Source organism: Leguminivora glycinivorella, chromosome 10 (genome assembly GCF_023078275.1).
Source record: "Leguminivora glycinivorella isolate SPB_JAAS2020 chromosome 10, LegGlyc_1.1, whole genome shotgun sequence".
Lineage (NCBI taxonomy): Eukaryota > Metazoa > Arthropoda > Insecta > Lepidoptera > Tortricidae > Leguminivora > Leguminivora glycinivorella.
This window is the reverse complement of record NC_062980.1, coordinates 15,155,882-15,179,276: the sequence shown is the minus strand read 5'-3', so window position 1 is coordinate 15,179,276 and position 23,395 is coordinate 15,155,882. Positions and strand designations below refer to the sequence as shown.

Here is a 23,395-nt window from a genome sequence, read left to right as displayed (position 1 = left end):
ATGTTTACAAATAAATACACCTACCTATGTATCCTTACGCTGATGCGATAAAGTACAACTGTTGACTCATTAAAATGCTAATAAGCAATAAGTATTACATATGGCTTACCATCTTTTTTTGCTGTACTTTTAGAATTATGATAGTTTTAAGTAGGTAACCTACTCTATTTATAAATCTGTAATGTAACTTATTTATTTTTTAGTTGAATACCTATGCAATGCACATGATATTATCAAATAATTTCCCTGTTTTAGTTTGTAAGTTATTTTTTCTGCCTGAGATACAGGATCTCCCTAGTTCAGGCACGGACATGGTGAAGCCTATTTTTGTGTTAATATAGTTTATGGCTTTATGACTGCTATTTTTGGTACATGAATAAATGATTTTTATTTTATTTATTTATTTATTTTATACTAATTTGCGATACCTGGCAAATTTGTCTGCATCTGAAACACATTTTTTTTTATCTATCGCGTTATCGACCAATCACAGACGGTTATTACAAACAATTGGTTGCCAGGTAATTCGATGTTGATGCAACGGTGAACGACGCTATTAACATTAATTTTGACTTGAATGATGATATTTCTCGTCCATTGATGATAAAGATGATGACTCATAGAAAAAGTATTGTATACAATAGTGATATAATTAAGCTTTTCACTCTCGTACCGTACTATTAGGCCACTCAGCAAGCTTCGTGGCCGAAACATGGTACTCGACTGAAAAGCTTTGTATTATATCACGATTGTATAAAATACTATTTGGCACTTTTTCCGCACGATGTCCGGTTCATTACTTATTTTATTAGGCGAGCCGTAAATTTGTTTGCCATAATAATTGTATTACAAAAAACTTCAAAGACAGCTTACGTTCTATCTGTAGAGTCCCGTTCCAAAAACATATTTCTTGGAACACGACCCCATGTTTTATTTTATTGTAAAAACTGTTACAATTTCGGTATTTTGCTAACGGACCCACTTTTTAATGACTGTACAATGTCGTCACCTACCGGCGGCCTAGAAAAAAACAAAAGCATTGCTCTATTTTACTTGTCGGTGGGGTGTTTAATTTTTATGAGTTTAAAATGGAGCGACTGGCTTTTGTTTTCTTTTTGTCAGTTATTAGGGCGTAAGTATACCGTTTCTTTTTATCGGCCTTGTTTACTGCAGGGTTAGCACATGATTGCCGCGAGAGTATGTCGCCGCGAGATAGACTACCCATCCTTATGACATTAATACAGTTTGAAGAAGACGCGTGATGTATCTCGCGGGGACATACTCTTGCGGCAATCATGTGCTAGGCCTACTGATAATATTTAATGGGTAAGTCCAACTTTCGGGCTTTATAAAACGCTGCCTCGGGTCAAAATAATGTAAAGGATTAGTAATAAAAACAACACTTACATTTTTTACATTAATTTATACTTATATCACATTGCATAAATTAAATTCGTCCAGACATATAATTTAAGAAGATTTAAATTAGGTATTTTAAAGACTGATGAGGTACTACATTAGTTTAAAGTAAAGTTAAAGTTAACCGAATACCTATACCAATTCTTTCATATTTTATTGCACTACCCAAAAGGTATTTGTGTTTACTCTCTCTTTGAATTGATTGTAATATTTTTCACTTTAACACGACTAACTTTTCCGTTAGATGTGAGGGGCAGCTCATTCACGAACACGACACCTCCGTACAACTGCTTGTGAACAGACATTTTGCCTGAAATAAAAAAAATAGTTAATGTTAAAAAGATGCAAATTTTGCTTTTACGCAACTTTTTCAAGCAGGAATTAGTATTTTGGAGAGTTCACAAAACGGTTTGAAATGCCACTGAATATCCATAACACAACAACACTAAACTGCAAGATGTTTAAAATCTTTCATCGTAGAAGATTAGACTTCACACCAATGTTAGTTTTTCGATAATAAGTAAACTAAAAAGCTAAAGGTATGGTCCAACAAATATAAAAAAGACAACAAATCTCAAACGTAAATCGTGCGTCGTTGAAAAGTTGTTTTAAGGTTCATGTAGGTATAGTAACTCGGAACAAGGTCTTTGATTTTCTGAGCGGACACGGTGGAGCACTAAACACACAGTTGTACATTAGTATCACTGCTGCAAAGTAAGTATAGCCACACTTACTGGCGATGATATCCTTGATCTCCTGTGCGCACACGGTAAACCCTTGTCGCCACACTATGCACACCGCTTCGAGTAATATCACTATTACATTATTACTGCTACAAAGTATACTTACTGGCGACGAGATCCTTGATCTCCTGAGTGGAGACGGTGGACCCTGGTCGTCGCACTAAGTATACACGCCGCTACACGCTCTCCATCATCTATGTGCGGGACACCAGTAACACACACTAGTACATTAACATCACTGCTACAAAGTACACTTACTGGCGACGAGATCCTTGATCTCCTGAGCGGAGACGGTGGACCCTGGTCGTCGCACTAAGTATACACGCCGCTACATGCTCTCCATCATCTATGTGCGGGACACCAGTAACACACACTAGTACATTAACATCACTGCTAATACAAAGTACACTTACTGGCGACGAGATCCTTGATCTCCTGAGCGGAGACCGTAGACCCTGGTCGTCGCACTATGCACGCCGCTACACGCTCTCCGTCATCTATGTGTGGGACACCAGTAACACATACGTCTTGTACGCCAGGATGCGTTAGGATCACTTCTTCTATCTCTGGAGGTATGACCTGTAAGATGGGGGTTTATTTCTCAAATGTCAACGTAATAGAACAGTAAGTATAAGGTACAGGAGGATAATTTGGACTGGCGGGTGATTGATAGTGAGACGAGATATTATTAGAATAGTTCTATAGATCACAACATACTTAGGTATTTAAATTTTGCAACACCTAAGTAGTAGGTAGGTATAAGTATTTAAAAAGTACCTCTGATTAAAAATATATCTGATTCCGCTGACTGAATCGTTACTCCTATGGTAAGGATTGCACTCTAAGGCATGCGGCTATTTATTTTAATCAGTTGATTTTATGATTTATCCATATATATACGTATACCCGTATACCACGACTAACTTATAAACTTTAGAAAACGATTTTTTGGGCACCTCTGGATGAGACTAGCTCAGACCGGGATAAATGGCGTTCACGAAGGGAGGCTTATGCTCAGCAGTGGGCAACTAACGGCTGAAATGATGATGATGGATATGCTGACGGTTATTTTTGTCTAACTGTAAACTTACTTGATAGTTTTTGTACTTCAGTAGCATTTTGAGTCTATCCACAAAGAAGTAATAGCCGTTTTCATCCTTATACACCAGATCTCCTGATTTTAAGTAACCATCTTCTGCGAACGCTTCGGCTGTTGCTTTAGGATTATTGTAATAACACTAAAAGAAAAATAAAAATGTGAAAAGATTTTCTCTACTATTATCAATAGTTTAGTTTAGCATAATGGTAAATTACAGTATAAATTATTCTACGTTAACCTATATGAATTTACATTATGATCGTCAATTATAATAATTTGGCATGCAAGGATATAAAGAAATATAACGTCAATCATACTCAAAAACAATAGAAATTATTAAATTAACAATTTGTGAATGTGGTTTTCAAAACCACCGTCATAATATTATAATACATATTGAAATAAAAATACAAGTCTATCTTGTTTACCGATAATTTTATGGCATTTACCATATTTCCTGGTAGTTCTGATACTGAGGAAATCGGGAGAGTTATAGTAATTTATTGAATCCTAAATTATTTTTCCCCTCACTAGTAAACACGTGTTTTGTCCTTTAATACCAGCGGGTAAAAACGCATTTTATCCACTAGTGGGTAAAGTAATTTGACCTTGAATAAAGTCAAATTAACTGCTTTAAAATTGATAAAAGTAGATGAATCTAGTAATAAAGATGATTTACCGCCTGTGGAACTACTGGAAGCAATGATAAACGCATTTTTTGCGTTGTAGTTTCCTCGCTATAGTGAGGGGAAAAGTTTTGTGTTACACTCGGGTGCAAATGTATTTTACTTCTCGTGTGTTAAAAAACTCGCAAGTTCAGGATTCTATTCTCGAACCACTCGCTTCGCTCGTGGTTCAACTATAGAATCCTTTCACTTGCTCGTTTTTCAATTCCACACTCGGCGTTAAAATACAACTTTGCCCCCTTGTATAACAAATAACTATTAACACTTGCCTCCATTCTAGGCCCTTTGACTCGGAGTTCTCCTGTCACATTGGGTTCTAAAATAACTTTTTCTGTTTCCGGATCAACTATCTAAAAAGATAAAAAAATATTACAATGGTGTCAAAGTTAGTTTACCAATGTCTTTAGAATTGCACAGATCCACCAGAGACAAACGAGGATATGTTTGTTAGAACATCGACTCAGAGCAGAGCTGAGCTTTAAAATAGGCAACTGTAAGAGAAAATTCGCAAAATGTATCAGGCTTCATACATTCCTCGACTCATACATACATCACGTGGGTACTACCAATACCAACGCATCCTCACACAGCCGCTCACGTCATTCTCGGCTGCCCACGGGTGTCAGATTACCGGTTACAACACCTCGGAACACGGATATCTCTCAAAAGTCGTCGGCAACGTAACGCGTAAGGTTCTGCTGGGGTTCTTGGTAGAGTTGGGTGAGCAAGACTAGTATTAGTATGTATGATGTCGCGTTGCAAAAATCAAGCGTGCTATAACCTAAAACTACAACTAAACCATACCTTTACTTGATACAGCGGATATTCTACTCCAATATTGCCGAAAGGTCCGTCAGGACAGGGCTTAAATACTGATCCTCCACATTCAGTCATACCATATCCCACGACTATCTTCGTATCTTTTCGTACACGAGCCTGAAAGAATTAGAATACCTATTTAACGAACAACCTTACAACTTAAGTAGGTACTCATATAAATGATGAGGTTTGAGTTCCCATGGAAAACTTTAATTTCGTATGTTTTACCTTGGTTTTACCAAGGTTTTACTGACAAACTGAGTTAACTATTAGAGAAATACTTACGCTTAAAGCATTCATGAACTCTAAATAAATCTTGGAGCCGCCGACTTTCAAGACATCGAAACATGTGAGGTCGCAGTGTTTCTCATGATGCAGAATGGGCGACAGCAGTGTTGCTGTTGTGAACGTTGTTACTGGCTGGAAAAAAAAAACATTATGACTATGTATACCATACGTATATTACGTATTATGCGACCTGACGCTGAGCTTCAAAACCCAACAAAAGCGTAAGGCCAAAGGTCCGAAGCGTATCTTTAGAGTGCTTCTACGCGAGTTTAAGGGGCGAAGGCTCGATCGTCAGGTGAGTCCCCGCTGTCAGTTTTCTCTCCTCATTTTACTATGGCCCATTGGTGGAAAATCACCAGTCTGTCGGCATTTTACAGGTTGCACTTCGGGGAGTGTGCTCAAGAGCTACACGAGCTTATTCCACCGTCATCATTCCATTCATCATTGGACTTTACAGACGCACGGCCGGTTTTTACCCTCACTTGGTATATTCGACGAATTCGCACAAAGAGCTTTGCTTCTTCTTTTCTTATACGCTGCCAAGGAGTGGAATTCCTTGCCGGCGTCTATATTTCCCAGCCCATATAACCCAGAAACCTTCAAAGCATAGGTGAACAGGCTTATGGGCGAGCTCCATCCTAGGCCACGTCTTCACAGACTACTGTAGCCATGACCATTTATAATACTTAATTAAAAAATACTTATTGGAAGGTTGTTCTCGTAATGATAATCTACCTTGTACTTATTGATGAGGTCGATGACATGTTCAGTGGTGCACGGGGCAGATGTCTGCAATTTGATATGGTTTACATTTGATATGCATCAACAGTACATTGAAGCACGCGGAGATCCATTGAATGGATGATAGGTTCATGGCTGTTCTACGCTCACTGAAAAATGATGAAAATTTGTAGGTATGCTTATATGTATAATTAAACACTTTGATATCAGCTACGTATGGGACAGGTAAGTGGGTCTGTGAGTTAAGAACACAGAAAACTGTTTAACTTAGTCACAAAATTTCACGAGAACTGGTTGAGAATTAATCGTTTACAATCTGTAATATAATATATTAGAAGGATCCCCACTATTTTTGTTATTTCCACACTAAATGATAAAACAACCACACAATTGAATGAGATTAGCCCACGACCGGGACGAGAGGTGTAAGCTGCAATGGCGTAATTTCGTATCACAGAAATGCTCGGGTATTTTCGAAAGGGGAATCTTGATGCAAATCATGGTGATTTTTATGTTCTTTCTAAATTACCCTACTGCACCTTACTGGATGCTCGGCAGTGGGTGAAAAAGGGATGATGATGAAACAAATAAAATATTAAGCACTAACCCCCCTGGAGGGGCTGCATGACTGAAGAACTCCACATTCTGTAGCACGTTGGAGTGCGACAGTGCTGCCACCTTTGGGAAGCCAGTGGAACCGCTCGTGCTCACCAACCAGCAGTACACTTTGGACACATCGAACTCGGCGACTCTAAAAAAATTACAATATACCCATATTTAACTAACCATAAACATTCTATCGAAGAGGATATATAGAGGTAGAGTGGAGAAGATATAAAAGCAAATGTTGTAGGTATCTACGGTAAATTCGCTGTCTTTCTCATGAGGAGATTGAGGAGCCTATATTGGAATCTGGAAAATCAGGGAAATACTTTTCTAAAATTGTCCACAGCTTTTAAGTTTTACCCATTAGGTCAGGTTTTTTGAGAGTTTGATACAAATGCCAACTGTTTAAACTTTCAAGTCTCAATTACTCACTTAAACTGCTCTTCAGGCTCGAGATCCGTGTAAGTGTTCATCAACTTAGTCATGGAATTTTCACCATCAAACGTGAATATTTTAATGTCGAGTCCTAAATCTTTTGCAGCACGGCTATAGTCCTCGTACATTACGTTTTGACAAAATGCCACTTTCGGTTCCACTATTTTGAAAAGCTCCTTTATTTCAGCTGCAAGGAAAAAACAATAGTAGTAAAAATGATAATTTTTTTTTGAATTATCAGCATTTTGAAAGCAGAAAGTTGAAGGGACTCCAAAATCATTGAAATTGTTTCTGGGGCTTCAGAGAATTTTTAAGATTTTTTATAAATTGAAACTGTTAATAAATTCCGTAAACTACTTATGCGCAAACGACGTGCGCATTCGTCGCGTGCGTTGTCGGGATTCTTTGTGCTATTCTTTAAATTTACTCAGAAATCGACATCTAATCAAAATTCGGCCCTTCAACCTCTTCCCAACATCTTCGCATAGGTAAGTAAAAATTATATTCAAGGTGGTGTTCATACAATTAACTCGATATTTTGGTGATTTTTATTCGGGAATGTCAACAATACGATCGCGATCCTGCAATATTTTACATAAGTATTCAGCTGGAATGTTTCGCTTATTTTAAACTTTTTGACTCTTTCCAAGCGTAACGCACCTAATAAAGTTGCCAGAGTTCAAAGAGCGTGCGGATTGTTATGGTTGGCAAATCGCATGTAGAAGAGAATTCTTGGAGTTGCAGGCGTCCACAGGCTACAGAGACTGCTTACCATCACACTGCTGCATCTGCTTACATCTTCCTCTTTAAAACTAGGACGTCTCCCGGTTTTAACCATAAGTAGTCTTCTGAAGCATTGTGCAAGCCGTATGACTCAGGGGCCCTATTCGAACCGTTATCTAACTGTCAAGTGGTATCATTTCAAAATCAACTGTGGATAATGGTCGCATGTGAGATCGGATCGCAAGTTGGTTTTGAGCCAACCAAAACGTATTAATTGAAAAAAAATATGAATCTAAAATCAACTTTATCTTAGTACAATAGGGCTTATAGTTTTTTACATTAAGCAAAACGGTATATGATTCATGTGTCCTTTTTACCGTTGACAGCTTTTGGTACATGTGGATTTGGTCGCTAGACTTTTTTGTCTATGGAAACGCTGTGCACGATGCGGTGGCGAGTAGCGGAACTAAACATGTCATTTACCGGCTATCAAAAAGAGGTTACACTGGTGATGGTCGATAAAGACTATTATTAAACGAATTTTAGCAGCAATGAAGCTTTATTGACAAGCGTTATTTTTGTGAAACCGACATCTACACGTCACATAATGCTAGCTCCACACATTATGAAATAAACGCCACAAATTATAGGAGGTATATACACGTCACCCAATCTCAAGTTGCTTCTAAACCACGCTTACGGATCAAGTCGTAAGTACATTCACACATTTTACAAAATACTTAAATTGAATTTTTTTTTCTCCTACAGAGCCGCCATTCATAGAGTCTGGCCGGAAAGTGAAGAGTCGTGAAATGTATGGGGTCTAATACATTCCACGACTCACGACTCCTCACTTTCTGTACAGACACTAGTATACAAGGGGTTTGCATTGAAATTCAATGAGGAGGCACACTCGAAGCTTGTGACAGATGGCGCCACCTTATAAGTCCATTGCACAGACAAAGAATTTAATACGTGAGAGTGAGAAGAAGATATATTTTTCTCTCTCTCACACATATGAACGACAATGACATGCCCATTATTACACTTACGTACAGGCGCCGCCTAAAATGTCAGTGCCCGGCGGGATAACATGTCAGTGTGTCTCCTCATTCACATTGACAAAATAGCTTGAACATGTTAAATCCATTAAACTGCAATTGAAATTCCTATCTTTTTTGTGCCAATGTTTTCATTTCAATGACATACAAACACAACTATTAAATATGTGTTTGTATTGTTTATATTTATCAAGAATAAATGATTTGTATTATGATAATAATAATGATTTGTATAAGGCGGAGATTAGTTTTTTACCTCACCCACACAAAAAGGGACTTTGTTTTTTTTCTACGAGGGAGCAAACTGACAATTTTCTGTTCGAGAACTTTGTTGTCAGTACAGAATATTAACGCAACGAGTTTGCATACCTTTAAATGTCTGTCACATAATTAATAATTTACATCTTGGGCGTTAACATTTCAATACCTACTATTATCGAAATCCCTCGCTACGCTTAAAATTCAATGTGATTGCCATGCCCACAATATTGCTGCCGATATACAAATACAGTTGTATTTTTATAGCACCCTAAAGAAAAGGATGCATATAGTTTTCTTTGTTCTTGTTTACTGACACACTTGTTTGACAAAGTATAGTACGCACTTACCTACAAAAATATTGACAAAAATGTGCAAACTCTTTGTTCCGTTAGTATTTTACACTGGCAAATTAATTCTACAACACAAAATATTGGTGAGCGTCAGAATGGCGGGTGTACATCAAGCAATCCTGGTGTGGTATACGTCAGGAGTTAGTGCTAGCAATGTGCCAAATGTGCGCCAAAATTCGAGCAATGTGCTCTTTGAACTCCAGAGATATTTAAGAAATTAATGACACCCGCCATTCTGACGTCAGGTTGGCGGGTGTACTTCCAGTTCTAGCTAATGGCTGCCTACTCAAGAGTGAAAGTACTGCCTGAGGTTAGTGCTCGCAATGTGCTTCCACATGTATGAAACACAAACTAATTCAGAGAACCGTTGAAGAGTAATATGGGATTGAATAAATATATCTATGAGTATCACTTTTTTGTGAAAAGCGCCTGCATGTTAATGCTGCATTGCAGGCAATGAACATTGCTATTTTATTTCAGCAGGCGTTATAGATATATTTAATTCAATCCCATATTACTCTTCAACGGCTCTCTGAATTAGTGTGTGTTTCATACATGTGGAAGCACATTGCGAGCACTAACCTTAGGCAGTACTTTCACCCTCGAGTAAGCAGCCATTAGCTAGAACTGGAAGTACACCCGCCAACCTGACGTCAGAATGGCGGGTGTCATTAATTTCTTAAATATCTCTGGAGTTCAAAGAGCACATTGCTCGAATTTTGGCGCACATTTGGCACATTGCTAGCACTAACTCCTGACGTATACCACACCAGGATTGCTTGATGTACACCCGCCATTCTGACGCTCACAAATATTGTACCTATGGTAACACCACATTTGGAGATACTTTTGCATTCGATCGTAAATATAATAGAATATGCCCAATAAAACAACTGAACAAGCTTCGTTAAACTTTATTTGATGTCTTAAATGTTTGTGTCACAGAACACATTTGTACATTTATTTAGTCGCATACATCTGTATACTCCACAACTATTGTTACTATTGCTATTTACAACAGGGGAAGACAATTATATAACTCCGTATAGACAGATAGGAAGAAAACGGCCAAACTCAGAACTATAAAGAAAAAGGTACGGTGGCTTAGATGGCTTTACACCTTTGGGGGTGCTCGGCTAGATGGCGCCAATATTAGTATTTTACACTTTAACTCATATCAAGCTAAGAATATGGGTCAAATTTTCAAAACTGTGGTTCAAAAGTTTTAAGCCTGTGTCGAGAGATAGCAGTATAGGCACTGTGATTACACATTTTACTTTGACAGTAACTCTTCTTCAGCTAGTAGATATTCCGTGCCACGACCGCATTATTTACCGCATGTATGATTTGAAGAACCACTGCAATTATTACAAAGGGGGAACCTAAGGGCACAGTACAAGAAAGAGCTCTATCTACAGTATGGCCACACCCAGCAATAAACTCTGAACTAATGTAGATACTTACTACAGTTTAAATACACGTGACTATCAAATTAAACAAATATCGTGACTATTATTTTGAAAAATCTTATCTCACACTGATACTTAATATTGAAACGCAGTGCCTCTACATGGACTTCATACATAGTTACTATATTCTTCTTTTCATTGACAGAAAAACAAAGTGATGCTCTCCAGCAATGTATTTAAATACAAAATGCAAATACTTTGGTTTTTTACCTATTTCAAATAAAAATACAAAATAGTTTTAGAAAAAGGTATTTGAAATACAAAATGAAAAATAGGTATCTTCAAAATACCTTTATTCAAATAAAATACTTTTTTGACATAAGGTAAAGCTTTTATTCTAAAGATGTGTTTAAAACACAGAATCACCAGAGAGCCCAGAAACCTGGCTCTATAGAATTAGCACGTTAAAAAGTGAAGCCAAAAATTGGCTGTCTCCATGTCTTTTACCTAATATTATAAAAATCTAATGAAAGAGTTATAGGGGAAGGTTGCTATCATTGGACCACTTCGCTGCTCTATATATATAGTCGGTGGCAAAGTTCCTTTTACCTTCGTGCCTCGATACCCTCGCAACGCTCAAGATTCCACTTTTTGAACCACTCGCTACGCTCGCGGTTCAATATTGAAATCTTTCCCTTGCTCAGGTATCAATATTGGCACGTCCAGTTAAACAACTACTTTGCCCCCTTGTAAAACAAATAACTATTATTTTTTCAAACTCGGTAAACGTAACAGTCAAGACGCTAGCTTTTTTGAGAAATTAATCGTATTTAATCTAAAGAACCTTCCCTTAAAGTTAACGGAATTCAAAAAAGTAAGTAAGTAAACACTTTATTGTACAAGAAAAGAATACAACACATATAATTTAAAATAGAAACAGGGTGTATAGTTTGCTAACTGGACACCACCCGACTAGTCGGGGCAGAGGTAGACCAAAAAAAACGAGGCGAGATGACCTCGACGTATTTTGCAGCGGCTAGCCGAAGCAGGCGGCAAAACGTGATGGGTGGCCACAGAACACCCCACTAGAAGCCAAATGCAAGAGATATTGTTCGAGACGCAAATCACCAATCCTTGCGGGGTGAGGCGGGCGCGCACGGTGCTGCCATTGGTCGTTTCAAATAATGGCGCGCCTTTACGATTAGCAGCAGGGATGGGAATGGGACATGTCTATTATAGACAATGGTACCGGTACCAGTACTGTGGTGAATTTGTTTTGCAACAAATTATAATATTATAATTAAATTATAATAAGTCCTAGTTACCCTTCGGGTTGGAAGGTCAGATGGCAGTCGCTTCCATAAAACTAGTGCCTACGCCAAATCTTGGTAGTAGTTTCCAAAGCGGACCCCAGGCTCCCATGAGCCGTGGCGAATGCCGATGCCAGGATAACGCAAGGAGGATGATGATTGTGATAGCATCTCAATAAAAATCATTCTAATAACTAAACTGTGCATTTTTACTTACGTTTATTAAGTTAAATTACCAACTAAATATTCTAAACTAATCAATGAACTAAATACCACTACAGACTCTACAGATTCTAGATAATTATTCACTATTACAAATCTGCTTTCTTTTATATTTCATAAAATGGTAGCACATGGTACGAACGGCAGTACGAAGTTCCCGCAACAGACATAAACTAACATGGCCCCATGCCTAGTCGTTTACGTGAAAGGGATAGCATATCACATTGTTAACTCGGCAAAAAGGGATGGACGCGCCTCGGCGCCGCTCAGCACAACCATATTGACCAGTATAAATGAACTCCGCGGATAATAAACAATATTCAACAAAATAATTAATTTGACTTAACTGTGGAATGTTATTCCATCTTTTTTATATGTAGAAGTGTTAGAAGACTTGCCACACCACTTTATGCTGTAAGAGACCATTGTTTGCAACCAAATTTGATTATTTAAGATTTTTTCCCGAGTGGACACGGACACTGTTAGCGGGTCGTATACTTGGGCGCTACTGATCGGTGTCGCACGCCTTCAAACTTTTATAAACCTGATTTGTCGTATGCTTGGTGACCGCGAGTCGCCCTGTAAGGGCCGTCTTGTTGTATTGGTCTGTGTGGGTGGCGGAAGAAAAGAGAGGCCTTTGCAGTGGGTCACAAATATAGGCTAGGAAAAAAAATTGTTTGCTCTTGCCTGGGAGTTTTTATCTAGCACGAAGTCGAAACTCCAAAACCATGCAGAGTGCGTTTTTTAAAAATGTAAAAAAGTACCTACAATTTTTTTTTCATGAATATGTACACTACTGTACTGTAAACACCACAATCAGAAAAGGTATCCGGGGGTGGCACATGAGGAGCCCACGACGGTCCTGGTCAGTTCCATGTCGCTAATAGGTCCGGGTTCTCCATTTTAGTAGTAGCTAGGTGCTCCGCATTCCTGTGATAATGGTGATTTAGTCAATGAACATTAATTAACAGTTATTTGTTATGCTAGGGGGCAAAGTTGTATTTTAACGCCGAGTGTGGAATTGAAAAATGAGCAAGTGAAAGGATTCTATAGTTGAACCACGAGCGAAGTGAGTGGTTCGAGAATAGAACTCTAAACTTGCGTGTTTTAAAACACGAGAAGTAAAATACATTTGCACCCGAGTGTAACACAAAACTTTTCCCCTCACTATAGCGAGGAAACTACAACGCAAAAAATGCGTTTATCACTGCTTCCAGTAGTTCCACAGGTGGTAAATCATCTTTATTACTAGATTCACCTACATTTATCAATTTTAAAGCAGTTAATTTGACTTTATTCAAGGTCAAATTACTTTACCCACTAGTGGATAAAATGCGTTTTTACCCGCTGGTATTAAAGGACAAAACACGTGTTTCCGAGCTAGTGAGGGGGAAAATGTTTTTTCATCGCACTCTATTGCTATTTTGCACTTAATACATGCCAAGTTGCGCTTTCGCTTTCTCCCAGACCGGACTGTAGCTCCGGTTAAAAAGCCGTAATATAAGTAGTTCTCGAGATATTAAGTTATGTGACAGACGGACGGACACACAAGACGGACGGAACGGCACCATAAAGGTTCCTTTTGTACCTTTTTGGTACGGAACCCTAAAAAACCGCCGCTTTTGGAGTTCTGGTGAAGGTACTTACGAATGTTGAATAGGCTACTTGCCTCCTAGTCAAATCAGCTTCCTTTAAGAACTGTCAAAACGAATTTTAACGTTTTGCTAATATGAAATCGAATTGAGTGACGTCACGTTCAACTCATTTACTTTATATATTTCTACCTGACGAATTAAATAGAATTTGTATTTAAAAATAACTTCTATCCATGTTTTCCTTATATTTATCTGATGCTTTATTTCGTGCATGGTATTAAATAATTTATTTTAAGTACAGTCAAGTTCCATGTTGTGTAGAAATGTGTATTTTTTAAAACTGCTTTCAATGTCTGGTTATTTGATGGAAATACAAATGAATACATCAATAACCGAACGTATACCTACCGTTAAGGTTTAAGGAGTTCCCTCAATTCGTCATGAATCCAATATCCGACTACCTATAAGAAATCGAGTTTGACAAAATTTGAGTTAAAAACTCAATATGCTTAGCAAACAAAGATCCTTTTGTGTCGTCTTTGAGAAGTTTCGTTCTGATCATCATAAGCAGTTCCACTGCACCAACCCCAAACTCAAGTAATTTTGGAGAAAATAGGCTGTGACAGACGGACAGACAGGCGCACGAGTGATCCTATGAGGGTTCCGTTTTTCCTTTTTGAGGTACGGAATCCTAAAACCAAAGTCATAATAAGTGTCTCGTTCAAATTTGAGTAGTTCCGTTCTGATCATCATCAGCAGTTCCACTGCACTAAATGTCACTGTTCGGTACGGTCGACTACAAAGAGATGTATCCATTTCTCACCTTATTACGATGCAAGAAGCTGAAAAAGTGTATACATCTCTTTGTAGTCGACCGTACGTAAACGCATGCTGTTCTTATAATAACACAAAAACCAATATATGTATACCTGAATAAATTAAAGTTATGGTCTTTGGGAGCCTGGGGTCTGCTTTGACAATCAATCCCAAGATTTGGCGTAGGCACTAGTTTAACGAAAGCGACTTCCACCTGACCTTCCAACCCGATGGGTAATTAGGGCTTTATTAGGATTACCCGGTTTCCTCACGATGCTGTCCTTCAGCGAAAAGCTACTGGCAAATATCAAATGACATTTCGCACATAAATTCCAAAAACCTCATTAGTGCGATCCGGGGTTCGAACCCGCGAGCTCTAACGCGACCACTGTTCTGAACGTAAATGCATACTGTTCTTATAATAATACTAAATTAAGTCACTATAAGTGTGTCGTCCAGATTTGAGGAGTTCCTTTATGACCATCATCAGCAGTTCCACTGCACCAAATGTCACTGTTATGAATGTACTTAAATTAAAGCTATTCTCATTTAAATACCAAATTCATTGTAAGTGTGCCGTGCAGATTTGAGGAGTTCCATTCTGATCCATTTCCATCATCATCAGTTCCATTGCACTGAGTTCCACTGTTCTGAACATAAATGCATGCTGTTCTTATAAAAATACCAAAGTCACTATGAGTGTGCCTTTCAGACTTGAGGAGTTCCGTTCTGACCATCATCAGCAGTTCCACTGCACCAAATGTCACTGTTCCGTACGTATATGCATGCTGTTCTTATAAAAACACAAAAATCACCACATGTATGCCTTCAAGATTCGAGGAGTTGCCTTGATTTCTCCAGGATCCCATCATCAGAACTGGGTTTTGATAAAAATAGGACTAATCTCAAATCTGTATACATATATACATTCAATCAAAAAAAAAATGAAATCGGTCCTGTAACAACGGAGAAATCGACAACATAAAGAAACCGGTCAAGTGCGAGTCGGACTGGCCCACTGAGTAGTATCCGTACAAACTTACAAAAGTTAAAATAATCTCATGTATCTCATATATGTACCTATAACTTTAAAGATTTGACTATAATTACCTATAGGTATCGGTGAATTCGCTAACTAATTTGCGCGACCTGTTTAGTATGTTAGTTTTTCAGGGATAATTATTTCTTAATGTTAACTCATTTGCATAGTTTAATCTTTATTTAGAAGAGATTTTTTTTACGTATAATCTCGTATTCATTTGTAGTTCGATCTGTTCGATAAAATCCGCAAGGGTGGTTAAATTGAATTTTAAATCTGATTAGTTTTTAAAACCGAAATAAATTACACATATGAAAGAAAAAGTGACCAAGGCCTCCAGTGCCTGAGGCTGGAATCGAACCAACGTACCCTGCAATCGCGGCAGATGCCTATTTCCGCTCGGCCACCCAGGTCACAGATGCTGAGGTCGAAATTATCTCTCATATGAGTAATCTATACAAGGACTCGCAGCGCCCTCTGACCATCCCTAGAACCTTCCTTCCTTGACAGATTTGAGGCGGCGGTTAAAAATAGTTTTGATATGTACAATTTGAGCTTTTTCATACGATACCCCACTTGACGTAGTAGCTTGACATGATTTACAGTTTGCCATTAGAAGTTAAAAATGTTCATACCTGTTCCAAATTTCAAATCGATAGCAAAATTACCTAGTTCTCGAGATATTTAGAAATATGACAGACAGACAGACATACGGACAGAGTGGGACCATAAAGGTTCCTTTTGTACCTTTTTGGTACGGAACCCTAAAACCAAAAAACGACGAATTGAGAACCCCTTCCTTGAGATTTGGAGCGGCGGTAAAGTTAAAGAAAAACATGAACCCTAATAATTATATAACCTCCTTTATTTTCGATAAAAAAAGTCTGTTAAAAAAGGGACATAACTCTTTTCAAATAATCAGTTCAGTATTTTTTTATGAATTCAAGCTTTTATTTTTATAAATTTAACCCTTAAATGCATGACCTTGACAAAGATTAATTCAAATTTGTATTTTGACATGCTGTCATTACAGTCAAAAATAGATGATGCATATATACATCGCTGTGCATTAAATGGTTAAGTCGTTTTTCCTCTATTGTTGGCATTGTAGATACACAGATATTTTCAATTTTGTTAAACTTATTATAGTCTGTCCGACGGTTTAAGAGCTAAAAGCCATAAAACTTGTTACAATGGCATACAATGGTTAACAATAGATGAATAATTAGCTTATCTTTATGGCTTTTGGCTCTTACACTGCCGGACGAACTATACCTGGCTCTCAGATTCTCCGCTCATTGTAGCTGCTTCCGTGAACGTCGGCGATTCTTGACGTTTGGGTTCCGACGCGCCTTCATCATTAAATCTGCAATAATAATGATCACGAATAAATCAGAAGTTTCCAACCATTGGCGTGTGCAAAGGGCTTGGCACTTGGCAGTAATAGTTATTTGTTATACAAGGGGGCAAAGTTGTATTTGAACGTCGAATGTGGAATTGAAAAACTAGCAATTGAAAGGATACCTGCGTTTCACGATAAAATATCAAGAGCCAACACCATGAAAGCTCCTCGAAACAATCACTAGTCCTTGTTCCAGGAAGCCCAGGAGATCCGAAAATTGGTCCTGGACAAATCGGCCTTGGTCCGATGAAGAATCACTGTAACATAAAAAATAAATTTACAAGTTAATTAGTGTTAATTTACAAGAGAAAATGCTTGAGTTGCTAAAAAATCCCTCAACTCTTCATGGATTCCAACATCAGAACAGCGCAGGTTTCGACATGTCACAAAAGAACGCCACCTCAATAAGTCAATACGTAGGCAACAGAACCCTAGGCGTTACGGGGCCCGAATAGAAGGGGCAAACTAAGAAAGAGGTAGCGCAATATCATTTTTAGGGTTCCGTACCAAAAAGGTACAACAGGAACCCTTATGGTGCGACTCTGTCCGTCTGTCACATTCCTAAATATCTCGAGAACTACTAATGCTATCAACTTGAAATTTAGTTAATAGTTGTGAACATTGTGAACCTCTACAAATAGAACATATAATTTTTTTTAATTTATTAATTTTAATTGTAGAACATGGCCAAAATGAAAGGGGGGCAAACTGTAAATTTCAAGTTACTAGGTCAAGTGGGGTATCGTTAGAAAGAGCTCAAATTGAACGTAAATAAACTATTTTTTTTTAAATTTTTGTTGTGGAAAAAAAGTAATTTTGAAGGAAAATGTAAAAAAAAATACCGTTCCCCCCCCCCCTTATCTCCGAAGTTTACCAACGAAAAATTATGAAAATTTTAGGAAACATTTGTTTTATGCTAAATATTACAGGAAAAATATAATCGTGTTTGTATCTTGAAAACCTTTTTTTTAATTCACAAAAAACTTTTCAGATTTTTACTTTTAATTTACCCACCTTTGCGGATGTATATAGTACTTCAAATTAATACGAGATGTTACGTAAATCAAATTCTTTCCAATAAAGTAAAAATTGTTTAAATCGGTTAACATTATAAAGAATAATCCCTGAAAAACCAACATACTAATATGGTCGCGCAAATTAGTTAGCGAATTCACCGAGAGATGGCGCTATACACAATAATGCTCATTAGTACCTATACTTTTGTCTTCTAGTCAAGTCGTTAGAGGTATGTGAAAACGTGAGATTATTTTAACTGGGGAGTTTGAAAGTTTGTACGGAACCCTCGGTGGGCGATTCCGACTCGCACTTGACCGGTTTTTTTAAATTTGTTTTAGAATAACGTCACTTTTATTCGACTCGACTCGACTCGACTCCAAAAATAATTGATTTGTTTATAATTTGGATGTTTAGATTATTGCAATACGATAAGAAATATGAATTCAAAGGTTTATTATTTTTTGCTTTTTAGTTTCTCCGTGTTTTGTAACGCGCTTATTTTTGAAGGCGGTTTTATTTTTTGTTAAAAAGTTAATTTATTTGTTGATTTTTAGTGGTTCCTAGTGATATTATATGTATCAGTCCGAATATATGTACAGTAGTGAAAGAATTATCCCTTAACTCCTAACCATTGAGGAGTTGACCTTCCATCATCAGCTCAGCCACATAAAATTACTACCGTCAGGCGTAAATACTGGTGTAACTTTGAAAAATACACCAAAAACATTACATGTGCCTATAACATTTGAAGAGTTCCCTCGATTTCTCCAAGATCCCATCATCAGACCCTGACTTGGTGCCAATGGGACCATCTCGGGGTTATACCCGTTCGATCAAAAAAAAAATTTTGAAAATCGGTCCACGATTCTCGGAGATATCGAGTAACATACATACAAAAAAAAAAAAAAAACATTCAGTCGAATTGAGAACCTCCTCCTTTTTTGAAGTCGGTTAAAAAGAACGTCTAATGTCATCTCACATCGCTGATCATTGAGCGAGACATGCGCTCCAAGCGGAGATATTTGTAACTGCAATTATAAAGGCTCAGCCGGTCATTTTTGCGACTGTTCTACTTCGACAGACTTTCCTCCTTATCTCTAGTCTCCCTGGCAAAATCTTATTGGTAGTTGTCACAAAAACCTACTTTTTCCATAAAGCCTGGCTTCCACATATGCGGAATCGAGCGGCGTCGAGTCGAGTTTTCATCTTATACATTTGAATGCTATTCGACGCATCATGAGAAATGCAAAATACGAAAGTATAGCTATTAGTAAACTACGTAATAATTTATGGCAGAAGGTCCTTTAAAGTATTAGGGACTGAATAAATTAACCGACTTGGTATTACAGGGATCTCAACTCTTTTTTACGCCAGAAGAACTGTGTTGAAGGACCAGCGATTACGTAGTTCCTGACGAACTATTGTAATATAAAATAAAATAAAACGCAAAAATAAAATTATGGTAATTGATGCGTGCCGAACTTACTGCTGTTGTTTTCTCGACAGTTCAGCGGGCGGCCACCCTTTCGAATATTTACTTGGTTCACTCTTTCTTGTGTACACTCGCGAATCGTTATTTATTTAATTAATAATTATAACTTTATTCGTCGTTGCGGATATTTTTTCACATTGACATCGAATGTCTTTTAGTTTAGCAGATTGACGTATTTTCTTATATTTTTTAAGAAGGTCGGCAAAAAGGCGGGTGACACGACAAATAAAAATGAGGTTGAACCTATCATAAGGAAGAGCGAACGGGATGGACGATATGAATGATAATGAATGAAAAGGGCGCGAACAAACTGAGTTGCGAAGACTTGGTGTTTTTACAAGTTTTGTTTTTGATGGGATACAGTATCTATTGTCTTAGTCCGTTGTTATCCGATCCGATATCGGATGTCGGAAGGATTTAAATGGAAAAACCGGCCAAGAGCGTGTCGGGCCACGCTCAGTGTAGGGTTCCGTAGTTTTCCGTATTTTTCTCAAAAACTACTGAACCTATCAAGTTTAAAATAATTTTCCTAGAAAGTCCTTATAAAGTTCTACTTTTGTGATTTTTTTCATATTTTTTAAACTTATGGTTCAAAAGTTAGAGGGGACGCACATTTTTTTCCTTTAGGAGCGATTATTTCCGAAAATATTAACATTATCAAAAAATGATCTTAGTAAACCCTTATTCATTTTTAAATACCTGCCCAACAATATATCACACGTTAGGGTTGGAATGAAAAAAAATATCAAACCCCACTTTACATGTAGGGGGGCAAACTAATAAAATATTTTTTTCCAATTTTTATTTTTGCACTTTGCTGGCGTGATTGATATACATATTGGTACCAAATTTCAGCTTTCTAGTGCTAACGGTTACTAAGATTATCCGCGGACGGACGGACGGACGGACAGAAAGACATGGCGAAACTATAAGGGTTCCTAGTTGACTACGGAACCCTAAAAACAAGTAAAAATATAGGTGAAATTATGTTTTTTTCAACTCCCGGGTTGCAAAACAATGCCATCTAGTTTTGAACCAAAAATTGAGCTTTTTTCAGGGGTACGCTTTTTTGTATGGGCTATGTCAGTCCAGTATTAAATGGTTCTTGATTATACTAATATAATATAGCAATACCCATGACGAATTTGTGTCAAATGTCAGATTCCAAATTGAACATTAATTTTGAAATCAGCAGCCCCGAAACCTAATTTACGACACTCCCATGACGACACAAAAGTTAGGAAAAAATGGGTTCTGTAATGAAATTAATGATAATTATACTAATGGTTAAGATGTGAACTTAAAATATAGCTTTTTTGGCTCACCTTAACTATAAACTGAAATAGACCTACCATAACTACTTACATAATTTGCTAACTGCCGGACAAGCGCTTGACGAGCAGCGCGACCCAGCTGCAGCTCTTTGTTTAGCCAACACCTGTCAGGAGCCATTGCCAAATAAATATCAGCATTCTGCTGACGGGCGTCAAACTCCGCCGCTAATCTCTGCTCCTGCTGCTGCTCCTGTTCTTCGTGTCGGTTCAGCGGAGGCAGTTCACAATTCGCTTTGTTAGCTATATTGTCAAGCACACAACACGTTTTAACGATCTTAGCTGCCGCTGCTGGCTTGTAGTGCAGTTTCTCCATTGACGACAAACACTGCCAACTGATTTTTAGTCGCCCAAAACACTGCTCTATACAGTTGCGGGCTCGAACTTGTAAAGCGGTATAACGAGCTTCTGGAGATCCTACAGGTGCATCCAAAAGTCAGTGCATCCATCAGTAGTGTTTGCCTCTGTGGGTAAGCTGAATCACCTGAAAGAATATAAAAATGTATGGCTGTGATATATTGAAATATACAATTATGCTACGAGATAAAGTGTTTTGTCTAACAGTTCTTACTTAGAGTGATATTTAAATTGACTAAACAATAAATCACACGTGCACGGAAGAAGATATTACACAGAAGATACTATATTTCTTTTAGACATTTGTCAAATTTATGTCACGTTAGCTTTTTTTTAAATATAAAATTATCATATCTACGTTTTCATGATGGGTCTACACCGACGCAAATGCACGTCATTCTTGTTTAATAATACCAACGCCATCTTGCGACGAGTAGAGGAACCAAGTTGTGCCGAAAAAAACTTGCAATTTACTCTTTGGTACGACAAAATCCCCGTCTAAGTGTCATAAACCAAACATAACGGCCATACCCATCGACAAAAAAGTCTATATACTGTGCCATTCAGGAGAACGCATGCCTTGGTTCGTATTGTCAGGCCATGAGAGATTAAATTCGTGTAAAATTACGCAATTCATATCTTTGTAATGATATGATGATTCGAATTGCAATCTCATTCTGTCACTTTGACACAAGAGTAAAATCAAAGTAGAATCAATACTAGAGTCGTGACACGTTAGCAAAATGCAGACCAAAAGTGTGTACCAAAAGTATTGCCAGTATTACAAGTTTGACCCAAAAAAGGGAATTTAATCGTTTGCCGTGCTTAGGATTTCCACAAATAGGTGTTATTTGTGAATATTTTATCTTTTTGTTAGAAAGGCTCGGACGTATCGCGAAGTTTTGAGTCAAAGAGATTAATCAACTAACATATTTTTAAGCAATATTTTTTTTAAATATTTTTTGGTGTAGCTGGCACGACGACGACCGTCTATTAGCAAAAAAACATTTTACTTCAAGTAACAGTGAAAATGGAGATACGAGGTGATAAAAATGTCATATGTTATTTATTTCAAAGATAGAAGTCCGTTCTTTTAAAATACTCAAAACTTAAAAAATACTCCATCAAAAATAAATGTTACAAAAATTTTATCCGGTACATTGCCTGAGCTCTAGTCCCAACCTAGTACCAATCCAGATGACAGCTGCACGTATTCGACAACCCGTGATCCAATCCACTATCATTTGAGAGTCAACGTGAAACGTCAAATTCGCCATGCCGAATTGAGCCCCAGGAGATAATAAGTAATAACAGATGATCTTAGCAAAAACTTGCAATACTCACTGTATTTGAATTGTGGGTCAACTCCAGCTAACGGAAGGCCATTGACAAGAGCTGCGTAGTAAGGGATGTGGACATCCAAATGGTTCTTTCCGCCCAACACTAGGACGTCTCCCGGCTTTAATCCTAGTCTTCTGAAGCATTGGGCTAGCCGAATGGCTCGGGCGAGCACAGACCTCCTGGTTTCTTGCTCACCGGTTGCTGCATCGATCTATTCGTTTATAGACATAAACTAATAATTAGACTAGTCTATGACGCCGATAAAAATATGTCCGAATCGTTTAGCACACAAACAAAAATGGTATATAGGCGCCTAAAGCTCTTCAAATAGAGAACAGTTTAAGGGAAAGAAATAACTCACGTTCTGAGAAATGGCTTGTCCAACAGGTCTAATATATCTGTATCCTCTAAATACATCGCTATAATGTACATAGTAGGTATACGTCATACAATACAGAGGGGTAGTAGGTACGCTGCAGTGCAGTCATGGGGACCTTTGGACCCGGCGTGGAGCAGAACGGGTTTAAATTACAAAATTTATTTACTTGATTAGGTAAGTACCTGACAAATCTGATCCTGATCTTTCTTCATATAATTCACAAGAAAGTGGCCGACATGATTGTCGCTCCTAGCCTGTATCAAAACCCCCGCCATAATCTAAACTAACTTTTAAACAAGCAAATCCTTCCACGTTCTATGACCAACTGTCGTATGATTATATTCGTTAGTATTTTATACTTAGTGATATTTATTTTGGTATTATCTAATTGCGTAGATATGTATTAGGTACGTAACGATGAGATAAAAATCGTAAAAGTTTTTAGTACTTACAC

General features: G+C 37.7%; 1 protein-coding gene and 1 long non-coding RNA gene across 2 annotated transcripts; both read right to left on the bottom strand.

Annotated features, from left to right (window-relative positions):
- Window positions 1–1,409: 1,409 nt before the first annotated feature.
- On the bottom strand, window positions 1,410–23,235 carry LOC125230397 (luciferin 4-monooxygenase-like). The gene is made up of 12 exons (XM_048135536.1): window positions 23,124–23,235; window positions 22,566–22,773; window positions 6,834–7,023; window positions 6,403–6,546; window positions 5,887–5,944; window positions 5,790–5,843; window positions 5,052–5,186; window positions 4,752–4,883; window positions 4,217–4,297; window positions 3,254–3,400; window positions 2,576–2,741; window positions 1,410–1,729 (listed from the first exon to the last, which is right to left on the bottom strand). Exons 1-12 carry the CDS (start codon window positions 23,214–23,216, stop codon window positions 1,602–1,604), a joined length of 1,536 nt encoding a protein of 511 aa, XP_047991493.1. The 5' UTR covers window positions 23,217–23,235; the 3' UTR covers window positions 1,410–1,601.
- LOC125230051 lies at window positions 12,800–21,619 on the bottom strand. Its single transcript, XR_007177482.1, has 4 exons — window positions 20,899–21,619; window positions 17,147–17,281; window positions 16,898–16,988; window positions 12,800–13,102 (listed from the first exon to the last, which is right to left on the bottom strand). It is a non-coding gene; the product is annotated as an uncharacterized LOC125230051 (long non-coding RNA).
- Window positions 23,236–23,395: the final 160 nt, after the last annotated feature.

What these genes read in the sequence shown, in the direction of transcription:
- LOC125230397 (XM_048135536.1), bottom strand. Translation starts at nt 23,216, where the DNA reads ATGGCGGGGGTTTTGATACAGGCTAGGAGCGACAATCATGTCGGCCAC. An exon ending in CATGCAGCCCCTCCAGGGGG is followed by an intron (nt 5,945 to 6,402) that starts GTTAGTGCTTAA and finishes ATCATTTTTCAG; the next exon opens with TGAGCGTAGAACAGCCATGA. An exon ending in ATCCGCTGTATCAAGTAAAG is followed by an intron (nt 4,298 to 4,751) that starts GTATGGTTTAGT and finishes TTATCTTTTTAG; the next exon opens with ATAGTTGATCCGGAAACAGA.